The 24357-nt window shown below is 35.6% G+C and overlaps 1 protein-coding gene across 1 annotated transcript; it reads left to right on the forward strand.

The window, feature by feature from the left end:
- Positions 1-4892: 4892 nt before the first annotated feature.
- Positions 4893-6853, forward strand: LOC145233621 (uncharacterized). The gene is made up of 2 exons (XM_080098384.1): positions 4893-5068; positions 6115-6853. The coding sequence occupies exons 1-2, from the start codon at positions 4950-4952 to the stop codon at positions 6356-6358; spliced, it is 363 nt and encodes a 120-aa protein (XP_079954510.1). The 5' UTR covers positions 4893-4949; the 3' UTR covers positions 6359-6853.
- The last annotated feature ends 17504 nt before the right edge of the window (positions 6854-24357 follow it).

Consider the following 24357-nt stretch of genomic DNA (forward strand, 5'->3'; position numbering starts at 1 on the left):
ATATATGTACCATGCTCTAAAATAAACAAACTAAGAAATTACAAAATTTTTTTGGGAGGAATACTTTTTTTGACCCATTTTAACTAAGATTTGTTGACTAAATTAAAAAAAGCAGTGCACAAAAAAGTGTGTCCCTCAAAGGGTTAACAGCATATCATCACATTATTGATATAATAGTTAAACAACAATTACTTTTTGTTTTTAGTATGTCATGTAATTATAAAAATATTGCAAAACAAAGGAAATAGCAATGTCTTTTAGACATAATTTTCTCATAAAATTTAAAAGAATAGAATTTTCGGATGCTCATTGTTGCTGGTTTGTTAGATGCTCATTGTTGCTACCTTTGGATGTAATTTCTGCGTTGTGTAAAGTGTTGCAGGAGAAAGATCGTAATGGGTTTAAATTCCAGTTACATACAGCAAAATGATCGTTTATTAACATGTGAGTTTTATGATTTGCCGTATAACGAACACTGAGTTATAAACGTCTCAAAATAATTTAAATATTATGTGTTCGTCAAATGTTTTGGCGAGATCTCATTTTCCCCGCATTAGATCTTCTTTCACTGTCAATCACATTGAGTTTAAATTTACACAAGTTTGTAAATGTCTGTATGTTTTTTTTTATTGGCCATACGTACCGAATAAATGCAACACAAGCATATTTTGGATGTTGGAAACAAAAGCTATTTATCGTTGTCATAAACAACGTTGGACTTTCGCGGACTAGCACAATTATTTCGTGGGCCACACTGCTTCGCGGCCCTACAGTTGACCACGCTAGTATGGATGATGCTGGGATGTGAACTGTAAGTAGCGCATACTACCGATCGGTTTGTGATACTTGAGCGAGAAAAGTTTGCCATCCGCAGCTAATAAAATCTCCACACTTACGAAAGGGAGTCCGTTCTTAAATAATTCCACAGTGTCGATTCTTTGCTGCACGTTATTTAAAGGACGCATAACGCTGTTAGCTGGCGTTTATCGATGATACAAAACGTGTCATTTACATATCGTCGCCAAAATCAAGGTGGTTTTTAAAAATAACCTATGCAGCTTACTTATCTTGTAATCCATGTTTGCAAGATAAATAAGCTGTTTGTATATTTATAGTTGATGTAACGTCCCGTGAACGCGCCCCGGTATAAGCGGGGAGGGTCACACGAAAGAAGAAGAATTGAAGCGCGAAAGGCCTCCAACAAATTTTTTGCTTTTTTGTTGCCGGAAAAACCCTACATATTTTATCACAAACCTTTGCAGCTAGAAAAAGTTGTGCTAATTTTTTTTTACATTAGAGATACAAATTGCGATTTTATACACTGAGAATTACGCCGATGACGCAACGATGTTGTTGTATTTCTTTGTATTGTTCGCTCGAAGTGTAAAATAGAATGAATATCGAATAAATGTTACAAGCATTTATAGCTTGGATAATTGCCTATTTACATAGCACAGACGAATAGTAATCACCACAGGCAAAACAGTAATGAATGCGGTACAATTAACAAATCACTTGACTGTGGAATGCGCGTACGCGATTACTGCCTGAAGGAAACTACACGAAGCGGAACTGCAACAGATTTGATGAAAATGACTTCGTTGGATAACATCACCACACTGCGACGTCATGATAGAAACATGAAAACTTACAATAATGAAGCATGGCTGAATGCATTGTTATAAATTTACTGAGAGGAGTGGTAACATCGACAGTTTGTTCAATTTCTTCTAGATTACGAAGAAATCAGATTTTAACGGGCCATAAAAAACATGTGAGAAGATACGTATTACCAGCACGTAAAAATAATCCTCAATAAACTGCAATTTGTGTTACAGATCGCATTTTTGATGCCAATCGTAGTGTTATTGCTGCCGTAAGTGCTAACCCTAATCCCCTTCCTAATACCCAACACAAAAAGCAACTAAAACGTTAAGATGGGAAATTTCCTGGTGGCCAATAAGTTATCAAACTGTTGTTCGCCTGTCGTGTTTGCGCGTTTGATTTCTCTCCTACAATTTACTATCTCGAAAGTATCACGTGTTTGGCCTTCTCTGTTTAAACTGACAAGACTAAGAAGGTGCCGAATATGTGAAAAATTTCGGTAAAACACGGAACGAATGGAAAGGGTGTATTAGAATAAGAAAGTCGCGTAAAATGGATGGAAATAAGGGAGACGGGGAAAGTGTGGTAAAAAATACACCGAACGCTGATATTAGAAACATCTACAAAATCACGATTGCGGTAACCAGAGGTAGGTTTCACGCGGAAACTGCTCCGAAATGCCACATAAGGTAATGTAAACAACAACAATCGTTTAGTAAATTGTCCACACAACGCATAGTAACCAACACGTTAATTTAATCTTCGATTATATCAACTACCTGCTGAACGTATTTTACCCTTGCTACACTGTGTCTACACATTTTTATGCATTTTGTACTGATATATCGACAATGCTGCCTTTTAAACATTTAAAACTGAAAAAAGATAGGGAATTTGATAGGGTTATAGGGAATTTTGTTCAGCCGTGTGGAATGAGTAAACGTCATGCTTTGTATCAACTAGTTTAAGTACAAGGTCACTTAACTTGGTCGTAAAGTGGCCAACGTAGGCAATTTAACCGATTGAAGTTATATATATACAAAAATAAAGAAATGGTTTCATTTGAACTTTTATATACTGGTTATTCCAGTTACACTACGTCTGTACTGTAGTTTAAAATAATCAATAATATTTACACAGAATCTTTTTATTTGTTGTGTAAGTAAGCACAGGAAACGTGTTGTTTTTGTACCAGGGAAAACATGGGATATTTTATCATTACCATGTTTGTAAAACGTTCCTTCAAGTCATAATACCAAACACCTGTGGACAAATTTATACTCTTTTATTTTTTACATTCCTTGGTTGTTTAATTGGATTACCCAATAATTTAAGACCAAAGCGATTTGTCATATACATCTCATTTTAAAGCTACCGATTTTATTGGAGGTAAAGTCGTTTATTTAGTTATCAGACCCATATTTACTTAAAAGTAATGTAAGATGTTTATAGGATGTTTTGCACAATGTTAGAAAGGCAAAACAAGTTCGTCACAAGATAGTGAAATTTACAAAAATAAAACCTACATTATTTTGTTCTTGACAGTAAAAAAATATTACTGAGAAATGCTGGTAGGTCGAACAAATGTCGTTTAACCTTTATTAGTGTATTAAATCTAACACAATGCGACGAAACGGAAAGACTGGGAACCAATGGTCATAAATTGCGCCATGTATAGCGGTACAGTAGTTTTGTACCAATGCAGAGAAGTGTAGGATTTACCAATAATAAAACATGCAAAAATGCCTCTAATGAGAGATTACAAATATGTGGACATGTAAAAATCTATTTAAAATAGTGACCAAGTTGTAAAAAGCGAAGTTTTAATGGCGACGCTTAAATTGTTATCATTTATTTTGCGTATTTGTTGCATAAGCTTTCAAGCTTTGTTGTTATCCATCAGACTATTATTTTTTCAATTAGCTATAAAAGGGGCTTTATTTCTCTAAATTAGTCCGGATTCTGTCGAATAATTACTGGTTGTATTTGTGAAATACGCAATGATGGATGTGCTAACAACAGCTGACTATGGAGGCGAAGAAGGTAGAAGGACTAACTTTTACCATTTTATATTCGGGTTTGACTTTTGTTTTTATGTCATTTATTTTTAGTCGAGCAAATGGCAAACTGCACAACAGATTGCACTGGTGGAACAAGTGGAATTCCGTTAGGAACACTTGTAACCACATAAGGTGTTCTGAATATATTTTTTTAATTTTAAATACAATACTTAATACTTTAAACTTGAAACTAGAATCTCCCATCTCGTTTCTTGATAAATAAAGACTTAGATTTTAAGATATATATATACAAAAATTCGCACAGTCCAATACAAGACTTCATTTTTTCGAATGCATTTCGAATTATTGTCGACATTTGCCCACGTAAGAGATTGTAAAATCAAATACATCACTACCCTTTTACGAATACATTTGAATCGTCGATTAACATTATACGGTAAGTAATACACAGCAACACCTAATATGCAAAATCAATTGAAAGACAAGTCGATTTGACAGTGACCCCCTACAATGTATCCTGGTTTGACAAGTTTGCCTTTTCAGTATGAAAACCTATGTGGTTGGTGATATTTCAAACTGTGATTCAAGGCATTTGCCCCGGCGGTTCTACAAGTGACGTTTGCAGTGGACGGAATTGTCGACCTTAGGTGAGAAAAGGCTTGGAAGCGAAGATTTCGCCCGAAACAGCTTAAAGTCCGACACTTATCAAATCAATTTACGGATGTTGCTTTGCAGACAAAGACCTACAAAACGATACAGCACAAGCGAACTTTTTTAAACAACCAAAGTTTTTCAAATAAAAAAGATATAAGTTAGAACACTACAAATAATGTTATAATAATATATATGCGAATCTGTTCATAAGATGATAAAATACACGTAAAAAGTGGCATGGTTTATTGTTTGAACGTTTCGGCAAATTTTAATGCCATCATCAGTGCTATGAATAACATTAATTTGCACGTAAAATTCAAGTATTAAAACAAAATCATTCTAATCAGTTTAAAATGCTCCAATTTACAGATATTTAACCTTTGTTGAACCTATCAGGTTGGACCTATTCGGCATGTTAGACAAACCACGATAAAGTTAAAGAGAGCACACTGACTATAATGTTAAAATTAAGTGTAAAATATTAATAAAAAAGCTTGTTTGATTCCTTTATAGTTAATAAAGAATAAAATACAATACCTTCACTTTTTTAGACGAGAAAAATTTGCTAACCCATTTATGTGCTAATTTGTTGCTTATTTTGCTTTTGGGTAAAAATTGTGAACAAAAATACAACATTGTGCAGTGGGCGGTCAGTTTTCGGCCGTTGGAATGACCTGCTACCCCAAAGCCAACTGCTCTCACATAACAATGAACGAGGCAAACTGCAAAGCTGCAGCCTCGGTCCTGCTGACTCAAAGGGGTTCCGGTTCTTTCGTGAGCGCCATCGGGTAACATTGTGTTTCATCTCCAATTATATGATTTTCTTCAAAGTTACATGTTTATAATCCTATGCCAAACTACAGCCAGCGCGGGCCGGATGCGGCAAGCGACGTCATATTGTCCGGCCCGCGAGAGTATTTGGTCTTGGTGTATGTCTGAAAAACTGAGACTAGAGTTAACCGTTTAAAGATAAGTTAAAGTAGCTGAATTTGTGCATCCTCATGTAGGATTAAGTTTACCAAGTTTTACAGAACGCATAAAACTATCTCAAGGTTGTTTGTTATATCGCAGGTAGTAATAAAAGTAGTGCTATTGTTATTGTGCGCGATCAAACGCCTTTCTATTGCTTATTGTGACAAAATAAGCGAATTTTGTTAGTGGACAAGATTTCGTAATTTTTAACACAGTTGTATTATTTATCAGTAACACTGTCTGACTCTAAATAAGATTTTACTGTTGTTGATACCGCAAAAGCACCCTGCGGACACGTTTGGAACGGCGTTTGTAACCTATGTGGCCCTCGAATGTTTTTTGAACTTTATACTGCCCGCAGTGAAAAAAGTTTGGTGACCCCTGGACTATGGGATGAAATTATAGTCAATCTTCTAAACATTAAGGATGTTGATACTTTGCCATTGATATCTTACACTAAGGTTTTATGTTTTAACTTGTTGAGGATGGCGAAAGCATATTTGACGAGGTTTATTTAATTTAACCTATGACAAACGCATATACGACGTAATTTTTTGGCGTATTTGCATGTTCATTGTTGAATACTGGGGTGTGCAACCTTTTTGTTACTGTGGAGCCAAATACAATTGCCAAAATTAGATCGGGCCGCACCTGTGTATTACACAAGATGATTTTACTTTCTTGCTTCACAAATATGCATAACTACCAGTAAAATTCGCATTTGATTCTAGCCATATATTGCCAGGTCGCAGAAGGGCCGCACTTGGCCTGCGGGCCGCAGGTTGCACACCCCTGGTTTAATGCAAAAGGTTATGAGGAAACCGCAGGGTAACTTGTTTATTAAAAATTAACATTTTTTTAGTACGTGCAAAGCTTCCTGTTGCGATACTGACAACTGCAACAACAACACCATTGCCAACCTTCTCAAGACAACTACAGTGATGCCAATGGGTTCGACTACCACAAAGGCACCAGGCTCCACAACCACGAAGGCCCCTGCTATGTCAACTACAAGTGACGCCCGTGCTTTGTCCCCCACTAGTTATTTTGGTTGTTGGTTGCTGATTCTTGCTACCTTCGGCTGGAATAATCTCTGCGTTGTGTAATATGTGTCAGGAGGAAAATCAAACGCCAATCGATATAACTGCTTTAAATTCGAGACGTTTTTTTTAAATGTAATCGTTTGTCAATATGTGGGTTTTACGATTTGCAATGTAACACACGCCAAATTGTAAACTGCTTTCATAATTTTAATATTATCTGTGTTCATTGCATGTCTTGTTCATTACATCGCTAGCAACAAAACTTTTGACCCTATGATAACCCTAAACAGAATTTAGCCAGGTTTTCAACAATCTTAACAACTTACAACAAATAACAAGCAAGAAAATTATGAATAATAATGGTAACCGCATTAATTCTTGTACTCTAATTCTTGTATTTTGAAAATCGCAGAATTGATGCAACACATGCGGTATGTATGTTTCTCGCATATGTCGTGAAACAATCAATCTTGGTTGCATAGTGAAGGGCAAATTATTTTCGCAATACGCAAAACATGTATGAATCATTTCACCTAAATAAACAGGCATACAGACTGACACCACTTTGTTGAGCAACGAAACGACAGCTGTAAATGAGCCAGTGGCAATGCTGAAGGCCCTGGCCAGCAAACTTCTAGTTATCACAAGATAAAGAGAAATGTCTCTTACATATGGAGCATAGGGAGTACTTGCTTTTCGTTAGCTGACAAAGAATGTCGACCCGAACCAACAATACAACATACCACGATGCCTGACGTGCAGACTGCTTCCGAAACTTCCTACACATATATCAGAGGTTCTTATATACCGCATTTGCTACTAGTGTAAAGAAGTCTCAACATACAACACTATTTTTCTAAAACTTCAACGTCTATGACCAGTTATTATAAATCAAGTACTATACAGCTTTCGGCAAAGCTATAAGTTCCAATGTTTATGACTTAACGGCAACTGAAATCGCACGGGCATTGCCAGTTTTTAAGCACTGCGGTTTTGATATCGACGTTGTGTTTGTGTTGACTAAAATTATAAGGTTTGTTTTTATTCATTTTCTTTGTTTTTTATGTTACATTTGATGTTTACCCCACTTATGTATGAAAATGCTTGTTAACGCAATTAGCAAACCCGTTTTACTTGCCGATTGCAGCATTGAAACAAGACCAAGTTTGGTCCAGTCAATGGGACATACTTTTTTAGTAGTTGCGAAAATAAAGAAACGTTTTAAAATTTCTATCGATACTTTTCGTAAACTAAGTGCCGCTTATAGCACAGAGAGTTTGAGATATATGCATGGCCTTTTTTCCTTTTAACTTGATTGCGGTGTAGGTACCGAACAAAGGATTTCCTCATTTCCTCAATTACGTGTACTGCATTGTTGTTTGGGGAAATTCTACTAACACAATAACTCACGTCTGCCGCACAATTTGTTAATTTTCGATAAGTGGCGCAAAGAGGAGAAATTCCTATTGAAACGGTATATCTCGAAATACGCTGACAGTTAGGGCTAATAGGGTTGGGATTATGTATTATTATCAATGAAACTAAAACTAAAATTTAATTACTGATAAAATTTTCAAAAACTTACCTCCTAACCCACCCCTGTTTAGCCGCTAAATAAATAATTCGGCTCCTGCGCCACCTATCAAAAATTAGCTAAATGTGCTATTGACGTGAGTTACGGTGTTAGTTGCTCTACCGTTGTTTGGTACACAATAAATGTTTTTTAAAGAGAGATTTGTAGACTCATTGAAAATCGTTTTCTGTGCCACCGCGTGTATTTCAATGTGACACACAATATGTAAGACCACCATTACGGGCTTTATGCATTTGACTACTTATTTTCTATTGCCCTGAATTAGTTTGTTGGGTTTATACCTAAAATTTACATTTTTTATTCTAATTGCGCCTAAAGTTATGACCGTCAACGTGTCGTGAAGTTCTGACAAAGAAAGACAGCCAGTTTTTCTGGGATCAGTAAAAATAAAAAAATACGCAATTCCTGTGTCTTGTTTATCAATTAACGATACGAAACAGTAAACAACCTCAGTACCACTCCCACTCCTTGTGTTGAATATATATTTAACTCCCACGAGGATCTTCTGAATTTATATTTAGGATAACATTTAATTTGGTTGGTATTAATTATTTAACACAGAACTGCTGCTGTAGCATAGGTACTAAATATAGTTCACCGACAATCGCGCCGTCTATTAACTAAATTGTGTTATGAGAACGCATGAGCGTTTCTTTGGTGGAAACGAGCTAAAGTGCAACAAGTCACAAAATGTTTATGATAAAAGTTCAAGTTTCAGTTTTGCTTTTCGCGGTTGTCGTTAATTTGCTACCAACGGTTTTCGCTCTAACTTGTTCGAAAGGATTCAATGCTAGTAACACGTTCTTTAACTTGCCGGTAACGACAACGAACTGCAATAAACTTACCCATCGATGTGTTCGAATTGAAGGTACATGAAAACCTTTATTATTTTATAAGGACAGTTTAATGCGTAAAAAAAGTTAAATGGTCCAGCGTTGATTTGCTGTGTCGGTATATAGCCCGTGTATAGTTTCTTAATAACAAACAGGGAACATTGGCTATTATACCTTACTAACAGCGTTCTAAAAACGTTTTATATAGTTGCTTAAACGTACATAAAAAAGATTATGTGGTTAGCAAGCAAGAATACGATTAAATTAACAAAAATGTTTTTAGCCTCAGGAAACTTTTCTTCGGGAAGGTTCTATGGATATGGAATGGACTGCTACACACTAGCCAACTGCACAACAGCCATGTCTGGTCTAACGGACTGCAAAGACGCAGTTAAACACATCGCTCCAGAATTTAGAAATGTTCGCGCTTTGATCAGGTATAGTACTATAAAATAAAAGTATTTCATGAACATCACAAGATAATAAAACAGGTTTGAAGCTGACGACACGAGTTAATAATCAAGCCACAAAAATTTTACATACGTGATTGTAGGTTAAGTCTTGTTTTGAAAATTGAACCAGCTGTTATATATAGTGTGAGATCGGTTTTTAAGTATGTTACCTGCTGTGCAATTAATTATACTTGTGTCTTGGAAGCGTTTGATGATTTTTTCTGATATAAAGATGCTTTACGAAAATCGCTATGTCGTTGCCAAGTGCGGATTCATACATTCTCTTAAAGAGGCGTTTTACCTCCTTTCAATGTTTTATATGGTGAAATTAGCACTTAACTTTATTAAACAAGTTTGGTCATTCCAACGAAAAAAATATATTATCATGATTTGCGAAATTTAATCTGCGGTTTTTGCTCATTGCAAACAGTAAATAACAGTTTAATTATATCTCTGTTTTGACGCAGTAGGGCTAAATCAGGTTCTCTATAGTAAGACCCACCTACCAAGACATAATACGGCCCACAGGCCTACCACAAATGCCACCCACCAAGACATGTTTTAAACAAATCAACGATATTTTATTTAATCAAAATTGGTTGTTTGATTGGATGATGTATGTGCCTCAATGATATAGATGGGCGAAGGTTAAAGTTACCCAAACAACTTTTAGTATTTGTTTGTTTCAGCACCTGCAAAGCGGCTTGTTGCGAAAGTAATTTGTGCAACGATAAGTCTGTGGCACAACTGCTGGCTGCCAAGACAACCACCACCTTACCTACCAGCACAACCAAACCTTCTACTACCTCCTTACCTACCAGCACAACCAAACCTTCTACTACCTCCTTACCTACCAGCACAACCAAACCTTCTACTACCTCCTTACCTACCAGCACAACCAACCAAGGAGCTAAAAATATAAATCATTTGCTTACTGTGATGATTTGCTTATCTGTTTGTATTGTCGTAACTTTGATGGCGACTGAACATGTATAACGATTTACCTTTTTTAGATGTGTAAGTATAATTAAACTACAAATGTATTTTACCGTTGCATACTGAACGGAAAAACCCTTTTATGATATGTAACACCTGCAAAAGCGTTGTAACTGTATCATACCAGGCTTCCTCTTTAGTGTATAATAATCTGTTTTGATGAATGTTGTTAAGCTAAGTCTTACTTCTTTCATCTAAAATGGTTTTTCAAAACCTGACGCAATTTGAGTAATAAAAATTTTCATCATTTTTTAATAAACGCTTATTTGGCTGCAGAAGAAAAGCGATTAAGAAATATGTAAGATGTGGTATTGTAAAACTGGCAAAGTTTACCTGGTGGCAACAAGCATATGTTTAGTTGAAGTTTTTGTATTTTGGTCTTGAACTCATAACTCGTCGTGTGATGAGCTTGATCACGTTTCTATAAACCGGTTCCTTTGACTCCTGCGGTTTCTGTTATCCAAGTGATTTTTTGTATATTGCCTTAGTTGCGATAGTTTAGCTTTTTACGTCTGTTTATATAATGTGAAATTGAATGTGCGGCAATGATTAAATGGATTTAAGAGTATTAAAATGCCTTTTACGTGTTGATGTTTGTTATACTGAGCTATTAAGTGCCTGGACATACTTATGTGCAATCTAATTTACTGATGTTGGGTTTAACAGCATATCATCACATTATTGATATAATAGTTAAACAACAATTACTTTTTGTTTTTAGTATGTCATGTAATTATAAAAATATTGCAAAACAAAGGAAATAGCAATGTCTTTTAGACATAATTTTCTCATAAAATTTAAAAGAATAGAATTTTCGGATGCTCATTGTTGCTGGTTTGTTAGATGCTCATTGTTGCTACCTTTGGATGTAATTTCTGCGTTGTGTAAAGTGTTGCAGGAGAAAGATCGTAATGGGTTTAAATTCCAGTTACATACAGCAAAATGATCGTTTATTAACATGTGAGTTTTATGATTTGCCGTATAACGAACACTGAGTTATAAACGTCTCAAAATAATTTAAATATTATGTGTTCGTCAAATGTTTTGGCGAGATCTCATTTTCCCCGCATTAGATCTTCTTTCACTGTCAATCACATTGAGTTTAAATTTACACAAGTTTGTAAATGTCTGTATGTTTTTTTTTATTGGCCATACGTACCGAATAAATGCAACACAAGCATATTTTGGATGTTGGAAACAAAAGCTATTTATCGTTGTCATAAACAACGTTGGACTTTCGCGGACTAGCACAATTATTTCGTGGGCCACACTGCTTCGCGGCCCTACAGTTGACCACGCTAGTATGGATGATGCTGGGATGTGAACTGTAAGTAGCGCATACTACCGATCGGTTTGTGATACTTGAGCGAGAAAAGTTTGCCATCCGCAGCTAATAAAATCTCCACACTTACGAAAGGGAGTCCGTTCTTAAATAATTCCACAGTGTCGATTCTTTGCTGCACGTTATTTAAAGGACGCATAACGCTGTTAGCTGGCGTTTATCGATGATACAAAACGTGTCATTTACATATCGTCGCCAAAATCAAGGTGGTTTTTAAAAATAACCTATGCAGCTTACTTATCTTGTAATCCATGTTTGCAAGATAAATAAGCTGTTTGTATATTTATAGTTGATGTAACGTCCCGTGAACGCGCCCCGGTATAAGCGGGGAGGGTCACACGAAAGAAGAAGAATTGAAGCGCGAAAGGCCTCCAACAAATTTTTTGCTTTTTTGTTGCCGGAAAAACCCTACATATTTTATCACAAACCTTTGCAGCTAGAAAAAGTTGTGCTAATTTTTTTTTACATTAGAGATACAAATTGCGATTTTATACACTGAGAATTACGCCGATGACGCAACGATGTTGTTGTATTTCTTTGTATTGTTCGCTCGAAGTGTAAAATAGAATGAATATCGAATAAATGTTACAAGCATTTATAGCTTGGATAATTGCCTATTTACATAGCACAGACGAATAGTAATCACCACAGGCAAAACAGTAATGAATGCGGTACAATTAACAAATCACTTGACTGTGGAATGCGCGTACGCGATTACTGCCTGAAGGAAACTACACGAAGCGGAACTGCAACAGATTTGATGAAAATGACTTCGTTGGATAACATCACCACACTGCGACGTCATGATAGAAACATGAAAACTTACAATAATGAAGCATGGCTGAATGCATTGTTATAAATTTACTGAGAGGAGTGGTAACATCGACAGTTTGTTCAATTTCTTCTAGATTACGAAGAAATCAGATTTTAACGGGCCATAAAAAACATGTGAGAAGATACGTATTACCAGCACGTAAAAATAATCCTCAATAAACTGCAATTTGTGTTACAGATCGCATTTTTGATGCCAATCGTAGTGTTATTGCTGCCGTAAGTGCTAACCCTAATCCCCTTCCTAATACCCAACACAAAAAGCAACTAAAACGTTAAGATGGGAAATTTCCTGGTGGCCAATAAGTTATCAAACTGTTGTTCGCCTGTCGTGTTTGCGCGTTTGATTTCTCTCCTACAATTTACTATCTCGAAAGTATCACGTGTTTGGCCTTCTCTGTTTAAACTGACAAGACTAAGAAGGTGCCGAATATGTGAAAAATTTCGGTAAAACACGGAACGAATGGAAAGGGTGTATTAGAATAAGAAAGTCGCGTAAAATGGATGGAAATAAGGGAGACGGGGAAAGTGTGGTAAAAAATACACCGAACGCTGATATTAGAAACATCTACAAAATCACGATTGCGGTAACCAGAGGTAGGTTTCACGCGGAAACTGCTCCGAAATGCCACATAAGGTAATGTAAACAACAACAATCGTTTAGTAAATTGTCCACACAACGCATAGTAACCAACACGTTAATTTAATCTTCGATTATATCAACTACCTGCTGAACGTATTTTACCCTTGCTACACTGTGTCTACACATTTTTATGCATTTTGTACTGATATATCGACAATGCTGCCTTTTAAACATTTAAAACTGAAAAAAGATAGGGAATTTGATAGGGTTATAGGGAATTTTGTTCAGCCGTGTGGAATGAGTAAACGTCATGCTTTGTATCAACTAGTTTAAGTACAAGGTCACTTAACTTGGTCGTAAAGTGGCCAACGTAGGCAATTTAACCGATTGAAGTTATATATATACAAAAATAAAGAAATGGTTTCATTTGAACTTTTATATACTGGTTATTCCAGTTACACTACGTCTGTACTGTAGTTTAAAATAATCAATAATATTTACACAGAATCTTTTTATTTGTTGTGTAAGTAAGCACAGGAAACGTGTTGTTTTTGTACCAGGGAAAACATGGGATATTTTATCATTACCATGTTTGTAAAACGTTCCTTCAAGTCATAATACCAAACACCTGTGGACAAATTTATACTCTTTTATTTTTTACATTCCTTGGTTGTTTAATTGGATTACCCAATAATTTAAGACCAAAGCGATTTGTCATATACATCTCATTTTAAAGCTACCGATTTTATTGGAGGTAAAGTCGTTTATTTAGTTATCAGACCCATATTTACTTAAAAGTAATGTAAGATGTTTATAGGATGTTTTGCACAATGTTAGAAAGGCAAAACAAGTTCGTCACAAGATAGTGAAATTTACAAAAATAAAACCTACATTATTTTGTTCTTGACAGTAAAAAAATATTACTGAGAAATGCTGGTAGGTCGAACAAATGTCGTTTAACCTTTATTAGTGTATTAAATCTAACACAATGCGACGAAACGGAAAGACTGGGAACCAATGGTCATAAATTGCGCCATGTATAGCGGTACAGTAGTTTTGTACCAATGCAGAGAAGTGTAGGATTTACCAATAATAAAACATGCAAAAATGCCTCTAATGAGAGATTACAAATATGTGGACATGTAAAAATCTATTTAAAATAGTGACCAAGTTGTAAAAAGCGAAGTTTTAATGGCGACGCTTAAATTGTTATCATTTATTTTGCGTATTTGTTGCATAAGCTTTCAAGCTTTGTTGTTATCCATCAGACTATTATTTTTTCAATTAGCTATAAAAGGGGCTTTATTTCTCTAAATTAGTCCGGATTCTGTCGAATAATTACTGGTTGTATTTGTGAAATACGCAATGATGGATGTGCTAACAACAGCTGACTATGGAGGCGAAGAAGGTAGAAGGACTAACTTTTACCATTTTATATTCGGGTTTGACTTTTGTTTTTATGTCATTTATTTTTAGTCGAGCAAATGGCAAACTGCACAACAGATTGCACTGGTGGAACAAGTGGAATTCCGTTAGGAACACTTGTAACCACATAAGGTGTTCTGAATATATTTTTTTAATTTTAAATACAATACTTAATACTTTAAACTTGAAACTAGAATCTCCCATCTCGTTTCTTGATAAATAAAGACTTAGATTTTAAGATATATATATACAAAAATTCGCACAGTCCAATACAAGACTTCATTTTTTCGAATGCATTTCGAATTATTGTCGACATTTGCCCACGTAAGAGATTGTAAAATCAAATACATCACTACCCTTTTACGAATACATTTGAATCGTCGATTAACATTATACGGTAAGTAATACACAGCAACACCTAATATGCAAAATCAATTGAAAGACAAGTCGATTTGACAGTGACCCCCTACAATGTATCCTGGTTTGACAAGTTTGCCTTTTCAGTATGAAAACCTATGTGGTTGGTGATATTTCAAACTGTGATTCAAGGCATTTGCCCCGGCGGTTCTACAAGTGACGTTTGCAGTGGACGGAATTGTCGACCTTAGGTGAGAAAAGGCTTGGAAGCGAAGATTTCGCCCGAAACAGCTTAAAGTCCGACACTTATCAAATCAATTTACGGATGTTGCTTTGCAGACAAAGACCTACAAAACGATACAGCACAAGCGAACTTTTTTAAACAACCAAAGTTTTTCAAATAAAAAAGATATAAGTTAGAACACTACAAATAATGTTATAATAATATATATGCGAATCTGTTCATAAGATGATAAAATACACGTAAAAAGTGGCATGGTTTATTGTTTGAACGTTTCGGCAAATTTTAATGCCATCATCAGTGCTATGAATAACATTAATTTGCACGTAAAATTCAAGTATTAAAACAAAATCATTCTAATCAGTCCATAAAACTTTTTTTACTCGTATTTTCAACTTTACCAAGAGGTCAAAGATAAAACCTTTATGCCTTATGTGTTTTAAAAAGTGTGGCGATGACCACAGCAGCAACAGTATTGGCACTTGGATCGATGCCTATGTGGTTGGTGATATTTCAAACTGCTGAAAATCTCGGCAGCGATCTGCAAATTGATTTCGGCGAACTAGGTAAGTTTTGCACACAGAATTTTTTCCGTGTTTCACTTACAACAGACTAACCGACTAAAAACAATATTTAACAGTAGATTTTTAAACCCAAACTGAATACTTTGAATTGATTGATTTACAAAAGGGCGCTGCTGTTTGGACCACTGGGTTTTGGGATTCTGATCAATTCTAAATTCCGCAACACCAAGTATATCGAACCGTTGTAAAGGTAAACTAAACTAAAGTTATCATGCCAACTAAAGTTATCATCAAAAGTACCGGTAAGCAATAGCTATATTTGGGTTTGAGAACGGCGGTCGGTATGTTTTCCACAGCCACAGCAGAAAACCACAGCAGAAAACATTTTGCGTAATTAGATTTGAAACATTCCGCCGTAATTGAATTTTTTGGTCAATATTCCAAAACTTATCTCTGGTGCCACTGTTGGAATCATTACTTGGGTCATTTACTATGGAGTGGCCAACGGTCATCTTTGGACTGTGCTCTGGCAACAACTCGTGGTATGACATTGTTTTAATTTGGTAATTTGAATTTGATTCGTGATTTCATGCAATATAAGAGTTTGAACGATAATAGATATTTAACTAAACTGATTCCTGGTTAACTAAAACCTGGCACTGAGAAAATACATGTATTTTTTGCAGATCGCTTTTCTTATGCCCGTCGTAATGTTTGTGCTTTCCTACGTGGGTACGTTGATGCCTTGGATGAGACTCAACAAATGAGTTCGGAAAACTGTAAGCGTAGAGTGTGCATTTTAAAACGCCAAGGTGTCGACTTCGATAATCAATTTGTCGTTCGGAAATCGGTCGGAAATAGAGTCAAGATTTATTCTTTTTCCCACTTTGTACAGTTTCTTTTACAGACTAGCCAAAAAGAGGTGGAGCTACTAACACCATAACGAGAATCCGAACATCGCTTTCACAAGGGGGCGTAAAGAGCTGGATTTTTATTTAGCGGCTATAAATGGGTTGGGTTGGGAAATAATTACATAAAATTTTTGCATTAGTAACTAATTTTTTGGGTTAGTTTTATTGAATTTTAAGTGCTAATACCTTACCCCGACCCTAATAGCCCTAACCGTGAACATTTTTGGAGATATAACCAACCACATTTGGGTGTGTGATTCTCGTTATGGTGTTAGTAGCTCTACCCCAAAAACAAAGGTTGGATTTCTGTAGAGGAAACAGAATTCAGCGTCAGCGAGGAAAGTGCGGATAACATAAACAGAAAAAGGGAACCTTCAGAAATATCGGAACAAGAATCCAACGAAGAAAGCGGAAAAGAGCATATTCAGAAATTTGACAACTTTAGTTATATATCGTATAACGAATAGAATCATATGTGCTACGTTGTGATTCTGCTTTCGTTGTAGCCGTAATAAAACTGGACTTAATTGACTTTTCGCGACTGATATACATGTTAATATCATATTGTTAAATTGAAAAACGCAAACACTCGTAAAGGTTGAAAAAACAGATTTTGCAAATGATTTTGCAAATGGAAGATCTGAATGCCATCTACATAACTGTTAAAGTTAAAAACTGCAAATTTGTTACTTCTGTGCACTGTTTTGCATGTCATTCCATTCCATACCGATCGAACACACAAGCCTTTTTAATTACCCATGATTTCGTAGATGTGCGCAGAAACAAAATAAAGGTGACTTTAGTTAAAATGTTGTCATCGTATTCAGAAAGTCATATACCCAAGTCAGTCAAATCCTTAAAAATAAATGTATTAATGAAACGTTTCGAACTATCGAACACAAGTGAAGAAAACAAAAGATTATGAAATGCAGTAAATGTATTGATGACAACATTACGTGTTTGTGCTTGACATAAAAAAGATTAATTATTCCTAAAGCACAGACACACCATCGTTTAACAGCGAACCTAAACGTGGAAAATGTTGTTGAACATTTACTACAAGCGGCAACTCTATTCGTGTATAAAACATAATATATTTCATTACGGCTGCAGCAGTATGATAGACTGCATTTGTCATACTTGTTTAGTCCTATGGTTTCATAGACCAAATTATATTTCTGACATTGCTATTTTTATCCAAAAAATTATTAAAGATATCAGACGTTCAAACAAATTCATTAAAGGCAGTTTTCTTACCTTTGGCAGCTAGGACGTCATCAGTAAGCAATACTGATGGAGTCTGGTAATCTCTGAAGGAGCGACTCTCTGGAGAAAACTTTGAAAGTGGAATTTTCTCTTTTTCATAGGTTAAAGGATTGTTAATATCCAGTTGCTTTATTGCGCTGATGATATCGCAGAGTACATCAACCGGTGTGTATTTGGCTCGCTGTGCGTCGAATCTATGTTTTACATCTAAAATATCTGGTTGATCTTGCGGGTTTAGCATTTTTGCATTTCTGCTTCCATCAGCGGAACGCTCTCCAAATCTAGTTTAATCTTTGCAAAACCAACAAAATATTATTTGAAACGATAGCCACAAGATGTCACTCTGTACACTTTGATCTGTTTAATAAGCTACTGTGGTCAACTGGCTGTAACTCGGTGGTCATGAGGTAGTTCATAAGCGTTCGTTGTAATTTGAAGAGTAAATTTATGAGAACGTAGATTATAAATCTTCTAACAATGCTTTGAAATATTTTTTGCACACCTCGAAAAATTGTGAACTAAATCGCTTGAATTCTGGATCCGGGCAAGTGTCTTGTCGCGTCATTAAAGCATGTGAGTTAGCCCAGATGTAAATACTTAAATTTTATGTTGGCAAACATTGGTCTAAAACTACAAATCTACTTAAAAAATAAACACAATATTCCTCGCCTATCTTGATCAAATTTATTATTAAAAGTGTCACAACAAAAAATACAATCAGTTACATCTTTAATTATTTTATATGTTTTTATGTGTGTAATCAAATTAAAGCCGAATCTGTTGCTTAGTACACACAAGCTTACAAGTCACATTTGTACATTTCAGAAACAAACACAGATAAATAACAAACTTACATTTTGAAACCACAAATCGTTTAAGATAAGCAACTATTTACAAACTCTAAAATGGATATTCACATTGAAATTAGGCGATAAATCAGCATTGAGAAAAAGTTTTAAGAGAGGAGACGGAGTTGAGTGAGACGTAAATTGTTTTGGTAAATTTCTAAGTCCGATCGCTGAGTTGACTCGCTGGTTCCATCATCAACAGTTTTGCAACCTTCAACAGCTTTCTTGTAATACTTGCAAGCTAATTCGTTGTTTGATTGCCTTTCATGTGATATGCCAAGGCCGTTCAAGCACCTTGCGTAAACCAAATATTTTCCTGCTTCCGCTTCGAAAACTTTCTCCATAAGTTTCATACCACGTTGTGTTGTGGATTGCGCTGATTTCCACTGTTTCGTGTAAAAGTACGCAAAGTATATGTAAAACATACACCACGCTTCTTTCAATGTTCTGGTTTTGATGTCAACACCTTGCAAAAGTTCAAGAATGTTGCTTAGTTTCCACATGTATGGAACGTTGTGATGTAAAGTTATGTTCTTTTTTGCTGAGTCACTGTCCTTCATATCTTTGTTCACATCATTCATTTTGTCACAACACCTCTTGATTCCATCTAAAGCGTAGGTTTTGTTTCGCTTTTTGTTGTACAGAAATCCAGCCAGGTAAAAGAACAAAAAGGCAAGTATGCTTTTCTTTTCTTTTTTGAGCTTCAAAGCATAGATTTCCAGTGCATCAGCAGAAGCAAATTTGTCGCTTTCAATAAAATTTATCAGTTGATCTGTGATTTGAAATGCATCGTCGTATCGAGCGGTGGTCACAAGATTCACGTATTTTTTGATTTTCGCAGATGCTTCGTTTGCTGCAAAATAGTGTATGAGTTAATACAGTATATTTTGAACACTATACACGTACGCAGGTTTTTTTAGGTTTGGCTTGGGTGACCGCTAAGTAGTTTTAAGAGACCGCAAGTACTGTAGTTGTAGTTGTGGTAGTTCTACTGTAGTTGCAAGTCCAAATTTTGGGAAACCGCTGGAGAAATTTGGGGGACCGTTTCGGTCCCACAAAACACCTTAAAAAAACACTGCACGTACGTGTAAAGTAGTAGGAATAAATTTTACCTAGTTTACATTTTTTTTCAATGCGCTCATGCTTATTTTAGTTAAAGTTCGTAGTCGTGCGGGTATTAATTTACAACAAATTGCTCTGAGGGCGTTCTTTATTTTAAAATTTAAACGTGCTTTGCATCAGTGTTTCTTTTGGCCATAATTACAATGCAATCAATAGGAATTTCATAACGGTGTGAACATACTGAATTAAAACGTTTTGCAATAAAATAAGATGGATAGGCAAGTAGCGGCATGAAAACCGTTTACAAAACTAAGGTTTACTTATTGTGAGTGGACTTAATAACCAGTGATTCACGCCGTAGTTAAATAGTAAAACTAATTTTTATCGCCCAATCGCATCAAGGTATTGGCAGATTTTTCCTGGATTACCAATAAAGCCAAAATTCATTGTCACAACACATTACATGACATTAATCACAAGACGTACTGTTTTGTGAAAATATGTCTTTGAAATCATGATCAACTTCGAACGGCGAATCACCTATAACAAAAACCGAACGTGTGAATATATCCGACGTTTTTTCACGTTCAATACAGACAGCTTGCTTACCTTTGGCAGCAAGCACCTCCTCAGTAAGCAAGACTGATGGAGTCTGGTAATCTCTGAAGGAGCGACTCTCTGGAGAAAACTTTGAAAGTGGAATTTTCTCTTTTTCACAGGTTAAAGGATTGTTAATATCCAGTTGCTTTATTGCGCTGATGATATCGCTAAATACATCAACCGGTGTGTATTTGGCTAGCTGTGCTTCGAGTCTGTTTTTTACATCCAAAATATCTGGACGATCTTGCGGGTTTTGTTGCCAGCATCTTTTCATTTCTGCTTCCATCAGCTGAACGCTCCCCAAATCTCGTTGATTTAGTCCCTTTTTTAGTTTGTCGATATTTGCAGGACTCGGTCGACTTCCCGATTTTACTGCTGCAACGAAAACATCAGATGTTGTGTTGAATGGATACTGTCGCGTCAAAATCATGTGAGTCGTCATTCCGAATCCGTAAGTATCCTGCTCTTTTCTCAGTGGAAGGTCAGGTTTGCACAGAACTTCTGGAGCAGTGTAAGCCGCAGTAAGTTGATCACGCTTAGGATTTGACGTTGCGGAAATGGAAGTAGTATAACTGCATAACTTACTGCCCCCAAAGTCAGATAACTTGCATTGAAGGTTTTTTTGTGAGTAATACGTTTCCAGGTTTGACGTCAGAATGCACCATGCGCTTCTCTTTGCTGATATTGTGGATGTTTGCCAGACCTCTCGATAATTCTGTGCACATTTGGAGACAAACTGGCACCGACAGTTTTACGTTTAAGTTCAGTAACATCTCCTCAAGGTTTCCATTGTTGCAGTATTCCATAACGATACCCATCGCTCCTTCCCATTTCGTCCAGCCGTATACACGAACAATGTTTTCGTTGTTGGATTTTTGTAGAGTGGCCAATTTGTTTTTAACCCTGCAAATTAACCAGAACTCTCATGATGCGATAGTTTTTGCGTTTACATTGAAAATTACTAAATTCGAGAATTTAAAATAACTAAAAGTGGGATGCTGTTTTTAAACTTACTGCTCTACTATAACATTGTCGCGACCAATAGAAAAGCATTTGATTGCAACCGGACCCAGAACTTTATGAGAAGCAAGTCTAACAACTCCATATGAACCTGATCCCAAATCCCCACTGTTTCCAGGAACACATTCGAATTCATCAGGGTGATATTCTTGCAACTGTGACGCAAAGTATGATATGGTAATGAAAATTTTTCTATTGTTGTACCGTTTATTTATATATGTTACACTTGTATAAATGTTTCGCCTACCTCATTATGTTGTGCCATTGTTTGCAGTTGATTACAAAGCTTTCAGAATGACAGAATCTTATTTGACTTACAATCTGAAACAACAAAATTTGTAGATACAACGCTAATTGAGTTGAGTTTATTTCGCTTGGTGAAAGACAATTTCGACTACTAACGTTTACCAGTTAACTTACACAGCTGCATTCTGACCCACTAGCCTATATCGTAGGCCAACTGATATTGTAGGAATAAAATCCATTGTTGATTCGCTTTAAAACTGCCATAAAAAATATCGTGCCCTGACTTTAAAGCAAATCCTAATCAAACTCCATTTTCTAAAGTATTTTTTAGGTTCTCTAGCAAAAATTTACTTCGGAATATATCGTCGAAATAATGTTCCATTCTCCAAACATATTTGTGTAAGAAACCGTGGTCGAACCACTTTCAAACGAGGTTTTAACAATACAGAAACAAGTTTCAGCGGTTTACCTTTAAGCACAAACAGACCCGAACAACACGGTCGTTAAATCGCAGGCTCTTTATTGCGATTGTTACTTGTGACGACGGTTAAACATTACTTCGAAAGTATGGAGTCCATTAACCGGCCTACAATGACATTACAAATTAAAGTTTTCGACACGTTGCCCCAAACTACTTTTACAAATGCAATCAAAATGCTTGTTCAAAATCCTTGTTTTAAGATAGATTTCTGCCAGAAATAATTCAACTTATTAAACTAATTTAAATTTGTAAATCGTTGGAAAAACCCAACTTATGATAATGTTTTTCCTACTCAATTTGCTTTTGAAAAAAAAGTTTTTTACCGCGACCACGTCTATTTTTTTCTACAGCCAAGAAAGGAAAAACGTGTGAACATTTTTCTATTGATTTAGTGACCAAAAACCAACTGCCGCTGGCAAGAAAACCTGCAAAAGCTGCTCCTCGGCACCACTCAGTGAGATCATTCGACAATTAACAGATTTGCTGAAACGAACAACACTTAATAATTTTGTACCTATTATTTTAAAGGTGTGCAACAAATATGTCTCGTTTACTTATGCCAACTGCGGCTCGGTACATACGGTTTTGCTACAAAATTTAGTATTCTGACCTTATGACCAGTGTTTGCATCGCGTATATTGCTTAAAACCCTTATGACGTTGTTCAAGTTACACTTAGTCCAAATGTACTAAACGTTATTTTACTAATTCGTTTTAAAAGAAAGCTCGTTTGTCATATTGGTTTACGACAAAGTCGTTGATTTTCGTTTTAAATTTTAATATTTGTGGCAGTAGTGTATTTTGTACTATCAAGTGCCATTGTTTGTAGCTCGTCATATTAACATGACTGAATTCGAATTTGCAACATTTTTTTATTTAACAAATAGAAAGAGCCAGAGATTGTATAGGCCTATACCAGTGGTTCTCAACCTTTTTTCTTTCGTGGCCCATTTTCATTGCTCAAATATTCTGTGGCCCAGTAAATGTTTATGAAAGAAAAAAACAACTATAAAACAGGTTCAGAATAAAAGCAGAACATATTTCAAACAGAATAGAAGTTCAATATATCTTAATGCGAAAAAAAATTCATAAAATAGCAGTTTCCCTTTTTTAATCAAGCACTTTCAGTTATGACCGAGTAATTGGACAATGAATATGCTGCTATCTGGCTTTATTGTAATCCCAAAGTAGTTTATTACATCATAAACATAAAGTGTTGCAGAAACTCAAAGTAACTTTATACCGTAAATAGTTAAATTCAAATTAATTTACATCCCTTCTCAATTTCTCCCCAAGCCATTATTTTTGTAAAACTGAGTGTAGCGACACAAATGAAAGTAAAGTCCTAAAAACAGCTTACTATTTGATTGGTCTGTGGCCCAATCAAAATGCTTCCATGGCCCACTGGTTGAGAACCGCTGGCCTATACTCTGAGCACAAGTGCACATTTTTTCACATTTTGTTGTTATTTTGTGTTTTGAAATGATGGACAAAACTGATTATATTTTCTCTATTTTGACTTCAAACTTGTTACGAGGCCTCTGGAAAAGTTTTCTGGAGTTGCGACGCACCAGCAAATAAAAGTTTGTGAGGAAACTGATTATCAAAGTTGTGTTTCTTGATAAATTTTTATGGTAGTTACCCACAGTTTTTTAAATAACAGTGTTCATTCTAACAATATCAAAATTTATTCAAAGAGTTTGTTTGAAAACTAAAGCCACCAAAAAATTCCATACAATTGGTAACAAATTAAAACCAACCAAATAAGTCTGTAATATATTTGGACAGAAAAACGCATGTGGTGGGTTGAAACTTGCTCTCCTAAAATAAATGAGTTTTTTATGTCTGAAAAGGATAAAACCTTGGGTGTGTTTCTTATTCGAGGGAGGCTTACATTTAAATCTCATTCCGATGTTGTTTCCACAACCCTTCTAAGTTATATAAAGTATGACTTGATCTTATGCGGCTTATAATCGAGAGTGACAAATATGTAAATGCTCAAAATAAAACGTTTTTTCCTGTGTCGGTCTGTGTATGTCGCTAATTTCCTAAGATGAGTTTTTTTCGTATAGGCTAAAGTAGTCTGTTTGGAATCATAATTTTGAAAGCTGATTTCTATTGATTTCCGCTTTTTCTCACTGCAACCTGTGTAATCTATTGCGATGTGTGACGTAACAGTAACTCACAGTTTTTTTGTGATAACGCAACGTGGTTTACTGCTTTCGTTACCAACATCCGTGTAGCACGGTGCTGCGTCGGCTGTATTGAAAAGGTATGTTTATCATGTAAAGTTGTAAACGATTGTTATTTGAGAGTTATTACTCTCATAAGTCAATTACCTAAAGGGTAAAATATAATTGATGTAGTTAAGCTGCATTTTGTTTACGCAGTGTTCCTGTACTGTATCGTTAAAACGTGACCAAGGAGCATTGTGGTCTAATTCCTTTTTGT

The sequence above is a fragment of the Phallusia mammillata genome, chromosome 6, assembly GCF_965637545.1.
Source record: "Phallusia mammillata chromosome 6, kaPhaMamm4.hap1.1, whole genome shotgun sequence".
NCBI classification, from domain to species: Eukaryota; Metazoa; Chordata; class Ascidiacea; order Phlebobranchia; family Ascidiidae; genus Phallusia; species Phallusia mammillata.

What these genes read in the sequence shown, in the direction of transcription:
- LOC145233621 (XM_080098384.1), top strand. Translation starts at nt 4,950, where the DNA reads ATGACCTGCTACCCCAAAGCCAACTGCTCTCACATAACAATGAACGAG. An exon ending in TCTTTCGTGAGCGCCATCGG is followed by an intron (nt 5,069 to 6,114) that starts GTAACATTGTGT and finishes ACATTTTTTTAG; the next exon opens with TACGTGCAAAGCTTCCTGTT.